This window comes from Melospiza melodia, chromosome 3 (assembly GCF_035770615.1).
Source record: "Melospiza melodia melodia isolate bMelMel2 chromosome 3, bMelMel2.pri, whole genome shotgun sequence".
In the NCBI taxonomy this organism is placed as follows: Eukaryota; Metazoa; Chordata; class Aves; order Passeriformes; family Passerellidae; genus Melospiza; species Melospiza melodia.
In genome coordinates, this window is record NC_086196.1 from 51,297,918 (window position 1) to 51,319,500 (window position 21,583).

The following is a 21,583-nucleotide window of genomic DNA, read 5'->3' on the forward strand; positions in this document are numbered from 1 at the left end:
CTGCTTTGACACAGCATACCAGTGTTAATACATAACTGATGCATTTACTAAATGGGCAGGAGGGAAAAACAGATGAGCAAGAGCACGGTAAGCACTTGACTGTAATTATCTGTGAATAGGCTTAGGTTAGCAGTGATAATGGCAGAAATAGATTTTACACGTCAGGCTAAATTCATCCTGTGGGTAATTCAAATCATCTTAGTGCCATTACTTCATGGAAATTTTCAGCCTAAATGTGCCCCTTCTCTTTTCTCCTTTCATCCCCCATTTCTCATTAAAGAAGCAGGATGACACAGCACACAAGGGTATCCCTTTGCTTCCCTTTAACTTGCAGGATTGTATGCTTATTTTTGGCTTTCTCTCCATTTCCCCCCCAGTATTTTCTTTCCTAGGCACAAAATTTCCCAAGGTAGGGAAATCTGTAGCATGCCTGGTAGCAGAAGGCAGAGAAAGGGCCGCCGGGGCATTTGCAAGCGGTGTCCCCTGTTCAGCCAATTGTTTCCGGCACGCAGGATTTGGAGCTGGTGGAGCTGCTCCCAGGCACGTTTCCCTTGCCCTGCGCTCCAGCCCCCTCCCCATTCCCCCTCCAGAAGCACCAGCTCTCCTTTGTGTGCCCGGGCAAGGTGCTCCCCAGGCAGGACCCCAGCAGCCAAGATTACATTTCTTCCACATCCCACTTTGCTGGGGGGTGGGGATCAGAGGGAACATGCAGGATTTTCAAAAAAAGAGGAAAGGCCGATGCTTTGGGCATGAAAAAATCTGTGGTTTTGTAGAAAACTCTTTCCTGGCCCTACTGCCTTTGTAGCTGGATCCTTCCTGACTCTACTGCTTTTTTATTAATACTCTAACACTTTATAATTGCAGAAATTTCTATTATTAGAACTAGGGAAGAGCAGATAAAAACAGATTAAAAAAAAAGAAAACCTCCATTTAGTATTAGAAAAAAAGCTTAACTGTGGAATATTCTTCCAAATATTTCCAAAGCTGATTAGTTTATGGAAAAAATTCCACCCTTCCCTATCATCTACTGGTGTTATTCTTCCTTTTGTACCAAGAATATATAACTCAGCTAGAGAGAAAAAGTTAAAAATAGGAAAACAATATTACAGACAGTATATCTAATCAAAACAAAAAGCAAAACACATAGCTGAAAGGAAGTAAAATGAAGTGAAAAGCTTTTGTGAAACCCACGTCTTTCCAGGGACAGCAGAAGCCATTTACTCCTTTGCAAGGTGTGCTTTGGCAGGATTGATGTCTTTAGGGGTCAAGAGAGGAAAACTTGCAGGGAACAGACAGCCAGAAAGAATTCTTTATTAAGCAGTGAATGACAATGTGTGTCACATGTTTGCCATGCCGAGGACATGAAATTATTTTAGCATTGTGATGGAAGCCTATCAGAGACCTGATAAGCACCGTGAAACCCTGGGCAGGGATTTAACAGCTCTGGCATGGTTTCAAAGTCGTCAGAAAGTAACCAAAACTTCACAGTTTGAGTTTCAGCGTATGGTGAAATCAGCAGACAATTCCTGTCCCCAAAAAGGAATTTGTACCAGCAGCTTATGCGCTTTGTGTGTATTTAGCTGCAGATACCAACTTGCCAGAGCACCTGTAGAGGCAAAGATACATCAAATGGGTTCTGTCAGAGAGAACGTGACAAACTCACTTGGTGGCTGTGCCACCACCAGCTGGGATCTCAGGAGGCTGTGTAATGAACACAGGTTTGGGCTTGATTCGAGCTTGGGTTAGGAAATCTTGAAACCAAGGGCCCTGGGAATTTGGTCAGAGTTAGAATAAAACCATAAGCCTATAATGATGTTAAATGATTTTGTGTTACTGAAAGATTCTTTCTCTTTAGAATGAAATGCTGCTTGTGACCATTTTAGTAAATACAGTCCCACAGAGACTCTGTCAAAGGTAAGAGTTACAACCTCTGTGCTCTAGGGCCAAATTTGATTTATGAACCCATTCTCCCTACCCAGATTACCCACCTGGTTTTCAAAGGTTGCTGACGGAGCAACATTATGCAGCTGCTCCCTCACTACCTGACGGCGTCTCTGTTGAAATGTCAAATGAAAAACTTACTGAAGAAGAACATCAGCATCCTCTGGGATGAAAGATGCAATGCACAGTGACATATATGGCACCAGAGACAACAGGGTATAAAGTAAAATCTCCCATGTCCTCCCCAGTCACATGGCACATCCCTGGCACGGGAGCCAACCTTCAAGTGCCCACAAGCAGTTTATGGCTCCAGACCTGTACCTTTGGCCTCACTTGCAGAGTAATGTGGTCAATGATCAGCACAGCAGCATTTGACTTTTATTTAATACGAACTGGTGTCTTATACCTCCCCAGTTATACCTATACCTTGTATATGGTGTTTGGTATAAGGACTAATTGTTATCAATAATGTAACCAATACTGTATCAGCAGATAAGACACACTGCAACTTTATTTTTACTGTTTACATGCTATTTTAGATAAATTTGATATTTCATATGTTAAAAAAAAATCAAAAAATCCTGACCCTGGAGCTCAGAATTAAACTGATTTTGCAACATGTTAATCATGAAAGCCACAGCATGATGAATAGTCCCACTGAAGCTATTGATTATTTTCTAGGAATAAGGCTAGAGCCAGCAAAATCAAGCTGTAACATGCACTGAGAACATCACCAAATACGATTTTGCTTCAGCATGTATGCTAACAGAAAGCAGATTGTTACAATTTCACGTGTAATACCTATGATGACTGTATATGCAATGAAAAATACACAATTATTATTCCTGCAAGAGCTGCATTATGGCTGGAAAGTGTCTGTATGCAGCTGATTAAATCTGACTCTGAGAATGCAGTTCTGCAAATAGCCTTTCATGCAAGACATTCAAGTAATTTTTTTAGGGCTCCCTGTCTGCCAGCTCGCTGCAGACAGTTAGCTCAAACTTTTCTTTAGGATTCATTTCATGCCCTCCTTTCTGCTAATATCCCTGAGATCAGTCCTTTCTCTAATGAATAGCTGACCTATTCTTCTTTGATTTGCCATTGATTTCCTCCGCTCACCTCCCAATGCTTTGCCTGTTGATTAAACGCTAGACATAGGAATGCCTCAAATTTCTGACTTCTGAGTCATCCTCTCATGACTTGAACAGCTTGAAGCCAGCTTCAGCTCCCCGACATCATTAGTGAAAACTCCTTTTGTTTTTAAACTCTACAAGCAACCCATTTCTCTCCAAGCTGAGGTGCTGCTTGTGAACTGGACAATAAATAGTGGCAACAAAATTATCTCCTACATGCACCGTGATAATTATCGTAAGAAAAGGAAAGGGATAGTTTTTCTGAGACAGAGGAGGCAAGCCACAGCTTTCCCTTTTGCACTAGAAGATCTCTTTGCCTACATGCAATGCAGACAAGACCATGAGTAGACACCTGCTTATGCAAACTTTTATTTTTGCATGGGGTCCCTCTGACTCCAGTATGACTCTGCATGAGGCACTGGCTTATAAAAGCTGCTCTTTTTTCTGAAGACATCAGCTTTCAAGAAGCAATCCACAAATCCCCCTCTCCTGCTTCCACTTTACAGAGCAAGCTGGATGAAACTGCTTATCAGCACTGCAAGAAGGAGACCTGGAGTTGATGCTTTGAAAACTTGCAGTGGTATTTCCTTGGAACACAGATATCTTCAACACTTTGATGTCTCCTTCAAAAACAAACAGGCTGACACTATCTCCGTTTTCCTGCAGTCCTGATGTTTCTCAAAACGCAGCTTGTTTTCTCTAGGGTGCCACACAATCCTAGAAGACCAGCTATGTGCGATAATTGCTATACTTCCAATTAAGGTAATGCTACCTGACATTCTGTGCTAAATTCCATTTCAATCACGGCTACATTGGGAACACCACCTGCACATGACCCATGCTTTTCTCACTCTCCTACTCAGATTCTGTGGGAAGGAAATAGCCTTAAGGATTCTAGTGCAAATGATGAGGAGAGCAGGTTAAGGTGGTGTGCCACAGAGCACACCCCTGTCTCAACAGCCTAGGCACAGTGCTGGCCTCCTGTGATAGCTAAAGCACCTTCTCACAGAAACTGGAGCCATGAGTTTGTAAGGTACTGTAACATTTTATTTTTCAAACTATCAAAACCCATAAGAATGCAGCAGAGCTGTTTGCTAACATTTCAAGCTCTCCACTAGCTGTCAGAGTATGGCAACAAGTCCCACTGTGACCGTGCTGGCTCTGCTGCAGGCTTCATGCATGGTACAGGGCAGGATAAACAAGAACAGGTTCAACAACAGAGCCTACACTTGGGCACTAGATCCTGTGCCCTTGAATTCAGTCCTGCAAATTCATGCTGGAAAATAAATGAAGAAGAGTAGGTGATCTTACAAGATATCCAGAACTGGCTGGACCAGTCTGTGAGACAATCAAATCCACCAATACAGCAGACCACTCTTCCAGCAAAAAAAAACCCAAAAAACAACAAAAAGCTGGAATTTTCTGTCCATTTAGTGAGACTGACCAGTTAACAATCTGAAGTGCTCCAGTGCTGGCTTAAGGAAGGTGCTACAACCATGAGCAAAGGGAGTGAAGGAGACAGAAGATGGTACAGAATAAAAATGGACAGTGTGACATGTTTCTATGGACAGAAGGAAGATGTCATGCCAAGTCAGCTGCCCGTGAAAACATGCATTAGGCACCTCAGAACAGCATTAGAAACAGCTGGCATGCTGAGAGGGCAACTACATAGATCAGTCTTGGCTTAACAAAAGGACAAGCCATGAAAGATTTCACCTCAGCCATTGGGAGTTGCCTCTATTCAGTTAGGACCCACAGTCCTGGAGCCACTCCTGAAATGAGGTGCCTGTCCATTTGCAGAGATAATGAGTATGACAACAATGTTTTCTCTCAGAAGATTGTTGTGGGATGAGATGTTCCCTCTGCTCACAGAGCAGCCTTACTGTTACAGTCCAGCTGGGAAGAGGCAAAAGTAAGCTGTCCTCTTTACTATCCATCCTGGCAGGGCTCAGATTTTAGCTAGTCTTGTGTCCAATCTCAAATGCAAGATTAAAACCTGGGGGTCAGTACAGGTGACCTGGTGCCCTGCTCACATCACCGTGTCAGGTGGCCATGCCAGACCAGCAAGTCAGGCTCACTCTTGAGGTTCCTCCTGGGCAAATCTCTTTTTTTTTTTTTTTTTTTTTTGCTATACAGTTGAGCAACACTGTGAAAAAGCCTTTCCACCTGCTCCCCTTACAGCATGCTGCCAGCCCAGCTCCCGTGCCGGCTGCATGCAGCCTCACATGGAACTGGATATGTGGGGAAATTGAGCAACAACCTGCTCGTGAGGGAGCAACTCAACAGAACTTGAGATGATGTCCGCCTTCTTTCAGAAAATTACTACATTAAAAAGCAGATTATAACACAGATGAGGGAGGGAAACAAGAGGGTTTATGCCACGCGTGCAGCACAGCACCTCCCTCTCGAGCACTGTGGCTCCCAGCGCCCGAAACTCCAGGCGCGGAGTTCCCAGATGCGATCCCGACTCTTACACGGCACCTCTTTACGCTTTGGGCCATCTCCCCCTGCCAGCATCGCCGGGCGGCACAGCCACCCGGACCGAGTTCCCGTGACTTGCTGTGGTCATTCTCAGCTGCAATTTCCCCTAGGCAAACTTCATTGCTGCCCGTACGACGGACTGAGTGCCCACCAAACCAGAACGGCCCGGCAGCCCCGCCGGCAGCCCCCCACCACCGCGGGCAGGGCACACACCGCCCGTCCCGTCCGTCCGTCCCGCCCCCGCGGCTCCCCCTCCCGTGTGCGGCCCCGCCTGGCCCCGCCCCAGCGCCGCTCCCGCCCGGGGCTCCGGCGTGCGCCCGCCGCCCGCCCCGCTGCTGCCGGCGCTGCGTGCTGCGCCGAGAGGCCGCAGGAGCTCCGCGGCCGGGGCGCCCCCGGTGAGTCCGCGGGCTCCGCTGCGGGGACAGCGGCCAGGGGTGTCCCAGGGCTCCCGCGGCACCGGGGGGAGGCGGCGCGGTGCCGGTGCCGGTGCGCTGCCGGGGGACAAAGGCGAGCGGGACGGGTCCCGGGTGGGAGCGGTGCCGGTGCGGCTGCGGGCGGCGCTGGGAGCGGAGGGACCCGCGGGGCTGCGGCTGCGCCCGGGGCAGGGAATGGCGGGGCCGGGACGCGGAGCGCTGCCCGCCGGGCCGGGAGGGCTCCGTGCTGCGGCCGCCGGTCCCACGGCGCGGCTGCGGCTGCGAAAGTCTATTTACAACTTTGTGGCTGGATGGGCGGTGCGAGCGCCGGCCGGAGCGATCTCCGGCTCTGTCACGTTGTCAGGGGGTTTTCCCGTCGGAGCCGCCGCCGTGGGTGTCCCTGCGCGGTCTCGGGCGGAGGCAGCGGGAGCGGGCAGGCACAAGGTGGGAGCAGGAGGGAATGGGGCTCTGGAGGAGCCTGGGGTCGTGGTGATTTATCCGTCCCTCGGTGTCGTGGCCCGGGCCCCGCCGGTGGGTCTCGCTGACGCTGGATGATGGGGTGATGCTTGGGCGGGATCAGCCACACACCGGCTGCGCTCGGGAGACACCCGAGGCGGCTGGCCGTGTCCCAGAGAGCCCCGTGGGGCCGTACGGCGGCACGAGTGTGGGACGCGTCCCAGCTGGTGCTCGGCTGGCTGCCACCTGCCCCGCAGGTGCCGAGGGACACTGGCAGGGACGCGGCCCCGCGGGTCCAGCCTGTGGGGCAGCCCCTGGGCCGCCTCTTTCCGAGGGGCTGCAGGCATCCCGTGGGGCTGCAGGCATCCCGTGGGGCTGGTCTGGGTGGTCCGACTGCCCCGAGGGACTCGGATGCACCGCACGGGGCGGGACGGGACGGGAGCAGAGTGTCCCCGCAGGTTGTGCTTGCGGGAGAGGCGGTGGGCGTCAGCAAGGCAGAAATCCCCGTACCTCGTTGTTCCTCCGCCTCTTGGAATTGTTTTTTGGTAACGATTTCCAGGGAAAGGCTTTGGGTTTCCTGTGCTGAGAAGTCGTCATCGTCCGCATCGAGAGATGTTTCTTCTGCTGTTCGGCAGTGACAGGCTCTCAGGTTAACTCCCCTGTGGCATTTAAAATGCACATCTGTGTTTTTCCACCCCACCAGAAAACTAGCACACTGTCTGAACCTTGTCCCTTCTTCAGAGTACGGCTGTGATGCTCGGGCCCTGACAATAAGTACTTACTTCAAAAATGTTTTAAAAAACCCAAACCAACAAACCACAACTGTTTGAACATTGGTGGCCCATTAATTTGTGTAGCGTTTTTAATTTTTATTTTGTTCCTGGAAAATTTCTAATGACAACAGAATGCCTTGGCCTCGCTGTCGTTTATTCCCCCCATTTAAATGTACAATTAAACACTCTTAATCTAAGTGTTCTGCTTTCAGCCCTGGTGGTGGTGGGAGTCTGTGTAGTAGCCAGTGTTTTGGCTTCAGATAAGAAGTGTCAAATCAGAAAAAAATGGGATCTAAGAGGTGAGTGGGGGTTGTGTTTCTTGTAGAGATCACCTTGAGGAAGAAAAGAGGGGAGGAAACAAAAAAGAGTAAGACAGAAATAAGTCTACACAATACTGTTGAAGAACATGAGTTTTAGTGATTATTTGCAGTGGTGTACTGAAAAATGTGTCTGTGCTTTTTGGGCAGTTTTTTTTCCCTTCCTTAGAATTTTTGTTGTTGTTAACTGGATTTTTTAATACAAACTTGATAAAATGGGTTAAATACCAGTAACACCAAAATGGTTTGGATTTACATGTGGTTTTCTCATCTTTTTCTGATAGAAGGTTTTAGACCCAGGGCTATATAATTTAGATTTTTTTTTAATGGGTGAATTTTTATAGGGTTTTGGGATTTTTTCTTTGTTATATTTTAGTTTGTTTTTTTAAAAAATCAAAGCTAATAGTACTTTAAAGCTACAGCACTTTTGTCTTCCCAACACGGCAGGTAAAATATGAATCCAATGATTGGCTCTCTATCAGTTGGCTTTTGTAGTTAAGTCGTTGCCCTACTGTTCCTCCAAAGTGAGACAATGAAAATGGCTTGCATGCTTACTGTGCTCCAGGGTTACACTTCTTTTCTTGCAGAAAGTCCCCTGTTACTGCGCTGCTGCTCGATTATCTCGCTGGTGTTAAGCAGTGGTACCTTAATTCCTCGTGTGGTTAGTAACTCTGCACAGACAAACGGTGGGCTTGGCCCAAACAAGATCCTCTGGCAAGGAGGAGGTGCTCCCTGGAGAATCACAGAAGATAATTTGCTTCTTGTTTAACCATTTCTTATGTTTGCCTTTTCCTTTTTCCCCTCCATTTCCTCTTTTTGCACAATTCAGCATCACCTCAAAAGTGCAGCACTCTGTAGGGCTGGGGGATTTTTGTTCTGTTTCTTTTTTTGTCTGTGTCTTCCCCATTGCTTTGCTAAAGCTGATGTCTGACAGTGCTGTGTGCAGTCTCTGAAACTGCATCTAATCATAAAGACCCTGCTGTTTGTGTTAATTTTATCAAGGTATTGGCAGATTGGCATTTTCACACTAGTAACAGAGGCAAGCTGTGTTCCAGGTGGAGTTTTATCTATTCTTTTTGTCCACTTCACATAAATCAGTATTCCTTTCTGCTCTGAATATTTTCAAGATTAGCTGTACACTTTAGCGGGGGAAAAAGTTAGAAGCAAACTGATGCAGAAACTGCCTGGTTGGTCTGGATATTTAGATAGTGATTCAAATGCAGTGAGATCAGCAGTGGACTTTCCCCTTCCTCAGGGGAAGCAAGCCAATTTATTTTTTACATGGTTATTACTGGTGGCGAAGCTATTCCTACTCAGAAGAATTTGTTACATAGTTTAAAAAAAAAAAAACCAACCCATGTCTCTCCTTATTTGTCCTGCAGCTCAAGGTATTGCTTGTGAAATTATAATTATGCTTTGCTCTTTCTTTATTTATTTAATAAAGACTTTGTAGTCTGCTGCTTCTGTAATTGTTACAAGATCTTGGTGAGAATAGCGATGAAGAAATTTTTGGACAGTTCTGCAACAGACTTCTGGAGTCTTAGGGATATATTCCAAATCAGTCCAGTGTAGCTCAAGTGAAAAAATATTATCCCTGTAAAATAACTTGCGCAAAGACAGACTTGTAGAAGAGTATCTCTCATCTGTTGTGCTTGAGGCAAGAGTATAATGGATCCCCTTGGGAGAAATCCTGTTTGCAGCCTTGGCAGACTAAAAATGGAATATGTTTCCAGTTGGAGAATTAACTGATAGGCTTTTGGGTCAGGACGTGTCGTGCATTTGCAATTTGCACAGTATAGGAAGGTGCTTCTCTTCTGAGTTGCCAGTAGAGAATCCATGTCTAGCTGCTGCTCTCCTGCTCCTCTGAAGTTTCCTGGCTGTTGCTGTGCCTGTGAAGGAAGCCTGGCTTTCCCTTATTGTAAAGAACTTGCTGCCTGTACTTTGCCTCTCCCGTTTCCCATAGATAGAAAAGATGAATGGTCTTTAGTAAAGAGCTGCAATTTACAAGGTAGAATTGCCAGGCACTGGAGTGCTAAATTGAGGTATCTCAGTTCTTGTTCTTATGCAGATTCTGGACCAGCATTGTCTTTGCTGCACTCCTAGCTGTGCACTTGTATGCCCATAAATGAGATTTCCCTAAGGATCCACCTCAAAAGGGACATGTTGGTGTGTTTGAGGGGTGACAAGGTTGCTGTTACTGAACGGCTATTCCAGCAATTCACTTCTCTTAATTTTGCAAGGCCTCATGTGTTGTGTGTTGGGGATCCAGCTGAGAAAATGGAGCTTGGCATTTCTGACCAGGCTTCCTTTGCAGCTGCTCTGTGTGAGGTGTAATGGATACTGAGGCTGGCTCATGCCCAATGCCATATTTTGCTGGTTCTTTCTCATGCTTCTGCAGTTGTCTAGGCCAATTGATACCTTAAATTGCCACTTACTCTTAAACTTTAATTAATGTGCCTGATTTATGAAATATGAGAAAGACTTATAAGTGATTGGTATTCAATAAACAAGTCCATTAGTAGATTATGCAGCAGTAATGAAATTCATTGCAATAGAAACTGTTTGTCAATACTCAGATGCTATAGGGTACAAAAAAGTACTGTATGTACTACAAAAATAGTAGTACATACTACTACATTTACCATTCAGGGAAAAGGAAGGATCAATTGATCCGTTTATCTTCCCACAAGAAGACTGTCTTCCCAGGTAAATAAGCATTCTAGAAAGGAATTGCATGCTCTAGATGCAGACTTTACACTTTGGGTGTTCTTTAAAATGTGTACATTGCTAAGTTTTGCACGTAGTACTGATAAAATAATGTATTTTAAAAGGCTGCCTGTTTTTTGTGTACAAAAATTCAAAGCCACTTTCCATCACTTAAAAATAATGGAAAAACATTATCCCTGTGAGATCCTAATTCATCCCTTTTTGCCTGAAGCCTTTAATACTCATTGTCTATGTCTTTCAAAGAGCTCCTGAACTCAGTTTTGCTTCAGCTAAATATTAAGCTCATGAAGTGATTCATGTTGTGCTGTCCTCAAAGGGAGCAAACTGCCGGGGAGCTTTCTTCTTCCCATGGGAGAGGTGGATGGAAGCGTGGCAGGTACCCTGCGTGGTCCTGCCATTGCTGCCCTGCCCTCGCGCTTCCATGTGCTGCAGGAGCACCTCCTTTGGTGCTCTGTCCTTTGTTGGGCATTTTTTCCTTTCCTTCAAGGACTACTTTGTGCACCCAAAACCATGAGTCACTTTTATTTGGCTGCAAGAGAATGCCAGCATCCCTGGGTTAGGAGAGTTGTCCCTATCTTTGAGTTTAAGGACTAGGGCAGCCAACAGTGTCATAGCAGCATGGCCCCAGGTTAGGAAGGGGTGCCCATAGAATTTTGGGAGATCCCTTCTTCTTAAACTCATTGTGTGTGGCTGCAGAGCAGAAGAGTTACAAGTACTAGAGCATGTTTTCTGTTCCAGGATTCACTTGTACTGCTTGATGTGGGGCAGGAAGACTGTATAGCACAAAGGTGGGGAGCCTGAGCAGTCAGGCCTAAGAGCTGCATCTAATCCTGCAATGAATACTAGTGAGAAAGCATTTTCCTTGCTACTGTTAAAGCTCAGTGTCACCAAGGAGTGCTGCTTGTACAGGAAAAAAGGATGTTGGCTGGTATCTAAGACCAATGCTCAGTGATTTCCCCATCACATCTGCTTGGGTTCACAGCCCTGGAGCTTTTGAGGGCATCTTGCATTGCACCTCTTGAGGAATCCTAAAGGAAAGGTGGGGGTCAGGCCCACACTTCTGTCCTGTGAGAGGACTGTGGTCACGCCTGAGCAGGTGCAGAAAGCCTGCTGAAGTTGATCTCCCAGTTCCGTGGGCTGAAGCCAGCTGTCTCTGCTGTCAGTGTTGCATCTGTCAGCCAAGCTGCACCAGTTCTGGAATCCAGTTCTTCAGAGCACCCGAGTGACTGGGAGGTGTCCTGGTGTTCCTTGTTCAATGGCTGTAAATAGGGATTTCCTACAAAGCAGTGTGCAGTGTTTGAAGAAAGGTGTGTATTTTACCCAAAGAGCAGTGTGTGGATACCAAATTTGGTACCTTACCTCTCTGTGGCATCTTTGCCCTTGGATGTGTTGTGCTAGTCCTGGAATGATGCTGAGGTGGACACATTTGAAAAGTCCATGTGCTCCTGGGAGTTTGCTGCAGGATGTGACCTAGTTGTCCTGACTGCTGGTCACAGGTGGCACTTTTCACATCATTTTACAGCCATGACATAAAGCTATTTAGCTTCAATCTTGTTTTCTGCCCTGACAAGCAACTTTGTTTCCGCTCCTTCCTGGCTGATGCATCTTCTCAGAGAAATTTTCATCATTGCAGGGGTTAGTCAAAGGAGGTGGGTGTGGAGTTTTTTAAAATTGCTGAGAAAGGCTTATACATGCCATCATGACATCTTTTACTTGCTCAGGCTCTTCATTACTCTCTTTTGCAGATAGTACTGGTGCCCTACACTGTGCATCTGAGGGGGCAAAATACCTGGAAGGTGAGGGGTGTTTTCAGTTCTATGACTGTGTTTCATCATGAGTACGAGGCAGCCCAGGTGTGGGTTGCTGCCAAAGGCAGATTTGTTTCCAGGCAGTTGTCTGTCTGTCTTGCTGCAGGACTGCCTTGATTAAAGCTGCTTAAGCTGTTTGTGAAACTGCAGCCTAAGAGTCTAGTGTTCTTAGAAGCCTAAGAGATCTCTGGATGGTGTCTGGAAAATATTAAGAAGAGTCTTAATGTTTCTGGACAATTTTTGATGGGAGGCTGTAGGGCCACTGTGGTAAGGTTTCATCAGGAAGATGCTCGGTGCTCATTCTCTATCAGCTCTAGCAAAAGCAGATCTTTTACTGTAATAAACCTTAAAAAGCATGCTTCAAGGTGTTTGTAAGAGAAGCACAGAATTACCTGTGCTTTTTTTCTTGCTAGATAAGAACTTTGTTCTGCTTTGCTGCTCTGAGTTGGTAAATTATGGCTCGTTCATCTGTTCCCTTTATCCCCCTTGAGATGAGGTTGTAGCTGTACCTAGAGGCTGAAATGAGACTTAGGACTCAATTTGCTGTGGTGTTATGAACTAGTGTGTAAAACAAATGGTTCATTGCAAGTACCCACATGGTGTCTGGATGAGACCTTCTCCCAGACAGGCTGGCAGCGGCATGGCCCCAAATTCAGTGGTGGCAGGACATCCCTGTGCCATTGGGTGTATGCTGGGTGGTGTTTCAGTGAGCCATCCTGCTGATCCCTGAAGCAAATGGCTCCTTCCTTCTCATTCAACTCCTCTTCCTCCCATGGGGGGCTCTGCTGCTCTTTTCTGCCTTGCTGGGGCAAACCTCATCCATTCCTGCTTGGATCCAGCAAGTGCTGAGGTTCTGGTCCTGTGCTGGGAGGCGACTTGAGGGTCTGTGGAGAGGGGAGGGGAAGATTTAATTGAGTTTTTATGACCATGTTTGAGCTGCTTAGTGAGAGAAGGCTTGAAGTTAATGACAGGCTTTTTTTCCAAAGATCGTCTTCATGTGTGTTTAGGTAAAATAAACACTGCTAAATAAGCTGTGCCACCACTCTGGGCACTAATAAGCCTCCTGTCTGATACCAGAAGAATACAAACAAATAGTGCCTTTGACTGTTTTAATTGATAGACTTGCTGGGCCTTTGACCAAGCAATTGCATCTCAAAATGCACTTCTTCAGGAGCTAAAACATGAATGTTAGTTAAAAAAAAGCAGCACAACAAAAACAAACAACCTGTAGAGTGTCCCAGAGGCTGATGATTGACTTCAGCTTTTATTAATTCATCTGCAGGGCATTTGCTGGAGCTTTTATGGTTTAATTGAGGTTAAGAGGTTGGAATTTGTGGTAAACAAAGGAATGGCATATGGGCAGTCTGAAATTGTGTATGTTTAAGTAAGAGCATTCCTTCTGGTCACTTGTTTTCATTGGGCAGTTACTCCTGACTCACAACTTTGTCAAAAAAAAAGGAAAGGTGTAAACATGCATTGCTAGCAAGTTAATGATTCATTATGTTTTATCACATCCTAACATACCTCTAAAGAAGAGAAGGTTGAGCTGAGCTTGTGTTTGACCTCCCCCTTCAGATTAAGGACGTTTTTTCTTTAACCCCTTACCTGTTGTGGGACGGTCTACAAGCTCATTTCTTATTTGAATCATAATAAGAAAAACACTTTCTCTTCTGCCTTTCTCACTTCCCTCTTCCAAGGGTCCACAGCTGTTCTCTTAAAAATTCAAATGGAAAAAGCAGGTGTGGGGAAAAACTCTCCAGAAACTTTTTATTGTAGAGGCTACGGAGAAGTGGGAGTCAGTTTCTTCAGCTGTCCAAAGGAATCTGTGTGCCTGTGTTTGTGTTTTATGGTAACTTTTTTGTCCTACTTTCAGTTCTGTTTTGAGCCCTATGAGTGTCTTCACTGGCTGTGATATCCCTTGTGAGAGGGAACGTCCAGTGCAGCCGTTTGACAATTAAGATAAGTTCATACTTGAGGTCTTTATGCTGTTGATAAAGTTTATGGCATGAATTACATCAGCTGGCAATAATAGTGGTGACCTGTTGCCCTCAAGTCATTCTGTAGACATCTGTAATTTATATACATCTGTTAATAGTGTGTAGTCTGGACCCTAAGAGAGCATGTGAGTATAATTATTTCAATGAGAGAAGATAAATCAGAATTTTTCTCTTAATATTTCAGTTAATAGCAGCTTTCACATGTCCCATAAAGTCAAATGCCTTTTTCTCACTTGCTTTAGAGCAATCTTTTAAAAACTCCTAGGTCTTGTTAAACTAAATACTTGTTCTGAAAAAATACTTTAATAACTCCCTTGTCAGCATTTTTTGGTGCACTTCTGTCTTATAAGGAATGCTCTACACAGATTGAATCAAAAATTGCTTTGTTAAGAAGCATTGTATATGCTGGCTCTGGGAAGGTGGTGCACGGAACAGCTTCTGTATTTGCAAGAAAACACTCTTGGATCTATCTTGTATTTGCTTTAAAAATAATTTTAAAAAATTGATGCTTGAGCACAGAGTTGAAAGGAGAGGGATAGATCCAAGTTCTATTTGCTGTACTCTACATTATTGTTTGCTTTTCCCGTCTCCCACACAAGAATTTGATTCTGCCATAATTTTCTCCTGAACCTGGACAAACATGATTTTAAACACAAAACAATGCTTTTAAAACTTATTTGTAGTGCACAGGCACACAAGTACATGCATATATGTGTATGTGTATACAGGCAGGTATAAGCCTTGCTGGGGTCTGCACCTGTCCCCAGGTGTGCGGGGACTTTGGGGACAGGCATCAGCCAGCAGCACCTCTGTTGCTGTGCTCCAGGTGACTGCTCAGGTGCTGCTGGTGGGAGGGAGTCAACCTGTTTGTTTCAGGGCAATTGGGGGTTGACTTACGTCAAAACCTGTACTGGGATGGAGTGGACCCCATGGCTGGTACCTTGCTGGTTTAGGTCTCTGCTGGCATCGCCTTGAGGAGCCTCTCCCCTTCCTGATGGATTCATCAGGTGCCGCAGGATCCTTCCTGAGAGGAATGCTGAGAGCATTGGAGAGGAGAGGGCTATACATAAAATGGTACAAGTTGCTGAGGAAACTAGCTGTAAAGTCAAGATGATGTTGGCTTCTCTGCATTTGGCTGCAAAGAAAACTTCCATCTCTTATTTCTGTTAATATCTGAACTTCAGCTGTAAGGTGCTTGTGCAGCCTGTGCTCAGTGCTCGAGAGGAGGGCAGTGCTTACCTCACAAAAGGTGTTACACAGTGGCTGAGTTTGTGTTCCACCTCCTCCTTTGAGGGAAGTGTAGAGGATTTCAGGCAGTGGTTTCCCAGGGAGTAGGGATGGAGTGAGGGGGAGGACAGCACAGATGAACTCCTGTGCACTGACATGTGCCTGTTGACAGCCCATTGAACTCTCTGCTTTGGGAGTGAGCGAGGTGCCTGGCTGAAGGATGGGCGCTCCCCCATGTCACGGGTGTTCTCAGGCAGCAGCCCAAGGTGCCACCTGCCTTATCGCTTACACGAGTCTGGAAACCTTGAGTCTGGTTTGTTATTCCAGGGAGACCTCATTGCTTTATGGCACTCTCATGGGACTTTCGAGCTGTTTAAAAGGTTGACACTGCCTGGTGTGTGCTGTGATGCTGGTGGAAACATTGACTGGCCCTGGAAAATGGATGACTGTTGGGAGTGGTTTTGTTTTTAAACATCTCACCACATGCATGCTGTGAGCTGCTCCCAGTGCCAACAGAAGCACAGCACTGATGCTCTCGCCTTTTCAACAGGTACATGGGATGAAGGGAGCCTGACACCAGTCTGGAGAGGAGAGCCCAGCCCCCGTGGAGCTGCCCACCATGAGCAGGACACTGATGGCAGGCAGGATGCAGCCAGAGATCCGCAGCGTCTGCGTCTTCCTGCCCACCCGCGAGCAGCTCAGCCTGGCCGTCGGGGTGAGTGCTGGGAGGTCACTGCATCGCGGCCGCGGTTCAGATTTGTTAGCTCCCATTGTTCTCCCAAAAGCCTGGTGCTGGTCTGCTGACCAAAAGGCTATTAGCCAGCTTAGGGTAATTGGTGCTCCATTTTCTAATTGGGCAGCTTCAACTCATTCGCAGAGTTTGTTGGAAGTCAGGGCTGTGTTTGCAGGGTGGGGGTCTCCTCTGCTCTTTTACTGTTGTTATTTACATTTTTTTATCTCTGAATGGTTTTGCTGCTTGTAATAATCCAACAATTTTTAAAAAATTGGACTTGAAATACCTTGATTACTTAGCAAGTGTACTCAACATATGGCTGTTTACTCTTGTAAAGAGTCCAGCTATCCCTGGTTTTGACAGCCTGCAGATCCCTTCAAAGAGTCTAAGGCAAACAGCCATTGAGGCTGGGTTTTTTCCCTCCTCTTGAGTACTCATACACACAGAAAATCGAGGCAAGTCGCTTCATTTCTTTGATTGCTGCCTCGAATGTCTGGAAGTGTGTGTGAGTGACAGCAGGGCCAGCTCAGCTGGCAGCCCAGGGTGGCACGGTGTCTGCACAGCACGGTGCCTCTTTGTGCAGTGCCGGCTGCTCCTTGAACTTGTGAGAAACTGAGCTGACAAGAGGCACTTGGTGTTCAGAGGACCAGCGAGTTTCAAAGATAAGTGCTCTCTTGTGAGCGTGTGTGTGCACTCGTGTGGGCTGGGGAGATTTGCCTTTGTTTTGGGTAGGTTTTTTTCCCTGCTTTGGGATGAGGAGGGGGAGAAGACAGTTGAGGTGAACTGTTATTTTAAGTACTTGAGTGAAACTGTGGCTTTTGAAACTATGCGTGCTAATCTTCAAAATCCATGTCGGAATTTTCCTACCTGCTATGTGTAAGTGTGGCGTCCTTAACTGAAACAACCTCGAGGGCTGGATGGAATAAAGCTTTAACAGAAAAATCTGGGACACTCTGCTTCTAGGTTACTGGTTCAAACCCAGCCCATCCACTGCCCCAGAAGGCTTCTGCAATCTGCTGGCTTTTGTGCAAGGCAGAAAATGATGATTTAATTAAGTTCTTGGCAGCAGGTGTACGGGCCTGGGTAATGGTCTGTTGCAGTTGACCCTAAATCTCACCTTCTTATAGCTCTTATCAGGGAGGCTAAAGATGGGAGATAGCAGAGCTGCTGGCCATGGGGAAGGTGCAGGAGGGCAGTGCACCAGCCAGGGCTGACACTATCACTGCTACTCACTCTGCCTGTGTCTAAATGGAGCACACAGCTGTTCCTTCACCACTAGATCATGCTCTGGTAAATCACAAAAACCTGCAGTTTATTGTAAAAAAATTTGGGGTGAGAAAGACTCTTAAGACCGAGTCCAGCCATAAACATGACGCTGCCAAGTCCACCACTAAACCAGGTTCCTAAATGCTACATCTGCATGTCGTTTTTAATGCCTCTAAAATATTTAATAAGCATAAGAAATAGTCTTGTGCTTTGAGTGCTGACAAGAACAGAGGAAAAGTGCTGTGTCCCATCCTGTTACCCTGTCCTGTCCCAGCCTGCTGCCCCTCCAAAAAGCTGGGGTGCCTTGTGCCTCACTAGGTTGTCCTGCAGAGGAATCCCCCACAGCAGCCCTCTGTATTCCTGTTAAAGACATTTGCCCTTGTCATTTCTGATACCCCTTTCTTTGGTGTCTGGGAAATTGGGAAAGTATGTACTTGGAGATGCCTGTGTGTGAAAGGGAATAGCTGCCTGGGCCAAAACATGAGACCTCAACACATGGTTGTGTCCTAATTGCATAGAGAGTGAAACATGACCTGTTACAGCTGGGCAAGTCACCAGAAACAGCTTTTCTTTTGGCTTTGGACTTTACCACAACACTCATTCAAAACAGCAACAAAAATTAAGATTTCACAGCTGGAGAGATCTTTCTTTTTTAAAGAAACATCAAGGCAATTTTCTAGTGATGTTGGTAGAACCCAAATGTAATTAGCACAACCACAGATGATACTTTGTGCATTTATTAGAATAATAATGCTACTACTAAAGATTTCCAAAGCCTTTTAACCTCTTCAGTGTGGAATGCAAATACTAAACAAGCTTGCAGCTCATTGAGGTAGGTAGGAATAGTTATCTTTCCAGCAGAATAAATTATAGATCCTTCCCATGATAAGCACAGTGTTTATGCAGGTAAATCCTCCCTCTCCCCTCCCGTATAAATTCCACCCTTCCAGATAAGAGTTTACCTATATGTGTTTTATGTGGTCACATACAGATTGAAGCTTGCTCTTTAAAATGTATTTGTCTTACACCGTTCAGAGATAGTGCAGTTGAAGAGGGAAGAGCAGGAGCCATTTTAATTTCTCTTCCCCCACAGTCAAGTAGCTCTTAATTAACTTCGATGTCTGCCTTTCTGAATGTACAGTGAATCTGGGGAGTGGTGCACAGTAAATCTGCCTTCTTGGGACTAGCTGTGGATGTGAGGAGAAGCAGAGCTGTGAGGGGAACTAGGGGTGCTGCAGCTCACCAGCTGCCCTGAGGAGGGCAAGGCAAAGTTGGAGAAACTTTTGGAGTGGAGGAAGTCTGGTGAGGGCATGTGGGTTGGTGAATGGCAAGCATAGGTCTAAAGTCTTTCAGTTGTTCTGTGAACAGGGGAGCCAATGTTTCAAAACATGCATATCAAGAAAAACAGATATAGGCAACTAATGCACGTGAATATCTGTACACAGAATGACCTTGGAGTAGCAGTTACCGTCTGTAAACCTGCACTTGATTTCATTTGGACTAAATTTCACGTGTAAAGAAGCCCTGAGCCCGACGTGAGACAAAGCTAAATATCAATGGAAGGAATGAGTCATAACATTTCTGAGATCAATCTTGGCACAGGAACCGTATGCATAGGGAGGAAAGTCCAAAGATGAAAAATGCAAAGGGAAATATTGGTTGCTTTGAGCAGAGGGGAAAGTAGGAGGGAAGAGCAGTTGCAAATGTAATTGGTATTGCATAGCCTTTAAGGCTGGGAGTAGAACTTGATACAGAAGGGAAGTGCTAAGAGGAGAATGGACAAGGTGCTAGTAACATACCTGCTGTGCTAGAACTCTGCCTAAATCACTGTTGAGAGCTGTGTGCCACAAAACTGTCACTTGAAGTACTCAGTTCCCTAGAATTAAGTATCTTAAAGCAGATTTTTCTTCCCTTAGGTATGAAAGCTTGCCACTTAGAAAATTCATTTCATTGTGTAGCATTCACAGAGACTCCTGTGCTGCCAGTGACTCTTGCATGCCCATAACCATTCTGGCTAGAGGTAGGTCACATCTTTCTTAGCAAATCTTTCCCAGGTAGGAGAACATGCTCAGAGCTTGCTTCTTTGGCAAAGGAGATTGCTCTGTGCCCAACTTTCCCTTCCAAGTGTGTGTTCTGAGTGTCTGACCAAACACTGCATCTAGGTGTGAGACTGAAAGGGTGCAGTCTTACATGGAGACTCATTATAATAAGACCCAGATGTGGTTTTGGGTCTTATCAGAACTGTGCACTACCTCCTCCCTGCTCAAAGCTTACACGTGTTTGCATTGGTGTAGTGCAGGCTTCAAAGCTCCTGATAAAGCAGCAGTGAGTGTCTGGCTACTGATGCCTTGTCAAGTAGAAGAAAATGAGTACTTAAATGACCTCCTGTTTCCCATTGTCCATGTCTAGTGACATGGTACGGCCTGGGGCAGGGAGGTGAATGCAAGCCAGTTTCTGGGGTGTGTGGCATACCTAGACTATAAGAGCTTTAAAAATTAGGATGGTGATTGGTTTGTAGCAGTTAAACAGTCGACTTCTGCCCTGTCCTCTCTGTTGCTCGGCAGGAAGCACTGCACTGTACCCCTGCAGGCAGCTGCTCCTGGCACTGCTAATCTGCACGGTCCAGCACTGGGGTAATGAAATTCCAAGGTCTTGGCCCATTTTGCAGCTGCAGCTGGCTGCACCATGGCCTGAGCTGAGGTTGTCTGTGTCAGTCCTGTTCTGTTCTCCCCACCTGCTCTTTCTCTGGACTCCTTCCCCTGTGTGTCTGTGGGCTGGGGGGATTTCTGTGTTTGTCTGTCAGTACTCCTGGGATGGTGCAGTGGGACAGGGGGAAATGATGCTATGGATGGGGAGATGTTTAGTGGGGGAATCTTCCAATCATAGTGCACATCCAGGTCTGCACATGTAGTTAACCAGAACCATGCTCCTTCTGGGGCAGTCTGTGCATTACAGGAGGCAGGGATATTGGAAGGTCTCAGTGTGCAGGGAAACAGGCAAGGCCTCACAGGCTTTTGGCTGCAGCTGCCAAAGATAGAGATGTTAATGGCTGTGTGACTAGAAGTCAGCAGGAGACAGAAGGAGCTCCTCTCTGTGGGTTACAGAAAAACCACATCTCTAACCTATGAGCTACTCAGAGTCTTTGTGTTTGTTTGGGTACTTTTGCACCTGGTTCTCCGTAATGAAACTTTTGAGTTTGGTTTTTTTATTTTCTCAAGAAAAATTGTAAGGGAGTGGTATTTTCATTTCTGTAAATATTAATGATTATTATTCTATGATAATAGCAATAATACTGAAAACAAAGGATGTTCTCTGGTGTGGTTGTGTTTGGGTATTTTACTTTGGTACCCAAAAATGTATTGGCCTGCAACTCTTCTTTAGATCTCCTCTTTAGAAGAGTTGCTCCATCCAAGTGCATGAGACATCTGTAATGTTGGATTGGTTGTGTCTTTCAGGTCAAAGCCACTGGACAAGAGCTCTTTCAGCAAGTTTGTGATTTAGTGAAGATTAAAGAGCCTCACTTCTTTGGCCTCAGCATTGTTAAAAGTAAGCAAACTCAATGCACGAGCAAGTGACTTGGCAAACATCCACAGACCCGCTTGTGTATTTACAGTGTGTGCATATATACACAGTGGCTGTGCCTGCAGGGGGAATTTGATTGTAATAAGGTCACAAAGTATGTAGATTATGCAGAGCCTTCCCAGAGCTCTTTTGATCTTTGGTATGTGGACAGACAAATTGACTAAAGGGGGGGCTTTTGTTCTCCACCTTTGTTCTGGGATTCCACCTCTTTGTGGGGCTTTCTTTCTCTCCTGTAGTGGGAGTTGCTAGTCAACATATTTGTTACTATATTCAAAACTATAGGTATTGAACAGGAGGTGGATTTTAAAAGGATTTTGGGGCTGAAAGTGTTACTTATATTCTGAAGTCACATGTGAAGAATGTGGCACTGGGGAGGAAACTCAAATGATTGTAAGGGACTGAATGCATGCGTGGGACACATTGGGTTTTGAAATATCACATGGGAAATACAAAACTTCTAGTCCATGAGGTAAAATCCAGTTTGCTTGGTCCTATGGCTTAGTATTGGCCAGGAAATGGTGTTAAGATGATGCCTTAAAGAAGCAAATTGATATGAGAGATCACATTTCTGGTATGGTGTAAACATTGACATTCCCTCCCACACCCCAACTCTCAGTAATTGGAAATGGATCTGTTGCCTTGTTTATCTTGCCTTCCCATATTTCCAAAAGCACTGAAAGACTTGTCTCTCCTCCAAAAACTGTGTTATTTACTACTGCAATTCTAGAT

At 45.8% G+C, this 21,583-nt stretch overlaps 1 protein-coding gene across 2 annotated transcripts in view; it reads left to right on the top strand.

Annotated features, from left to right (window-relative positions):
• The first annotated feature begins 5,901 nt into the window (after window positions 1–5,901).
• FRMD1 (FERM domain containing 1) overlaps window positions 5,902–21,583 on the top strand; it is a 40,528-nt gene continuing 24,846 nt past the window's right edge. For both annotated transcript variants that reach the window (XM_063151721.1, XM_063151722.1), the window contains exons 1-3: window positions 5,902–5,950; window positions 15,824–15,988; window positions 20,728–20,818. In XM_063151721.1, coding sequence (XP_063007791.1) covers window positions 15,893–15,988; window positions 20,728–20,818 — 187 coding nt within the window. In that variant the 5' untranslated portion in view covers window positions 5,902–5,950; window positions 15,824–15,892. The remainder of the gene's footprint in view (window positions 5,951–15,823; window positions 15,989–20,727; window positions 20,819–21,583) is intronic.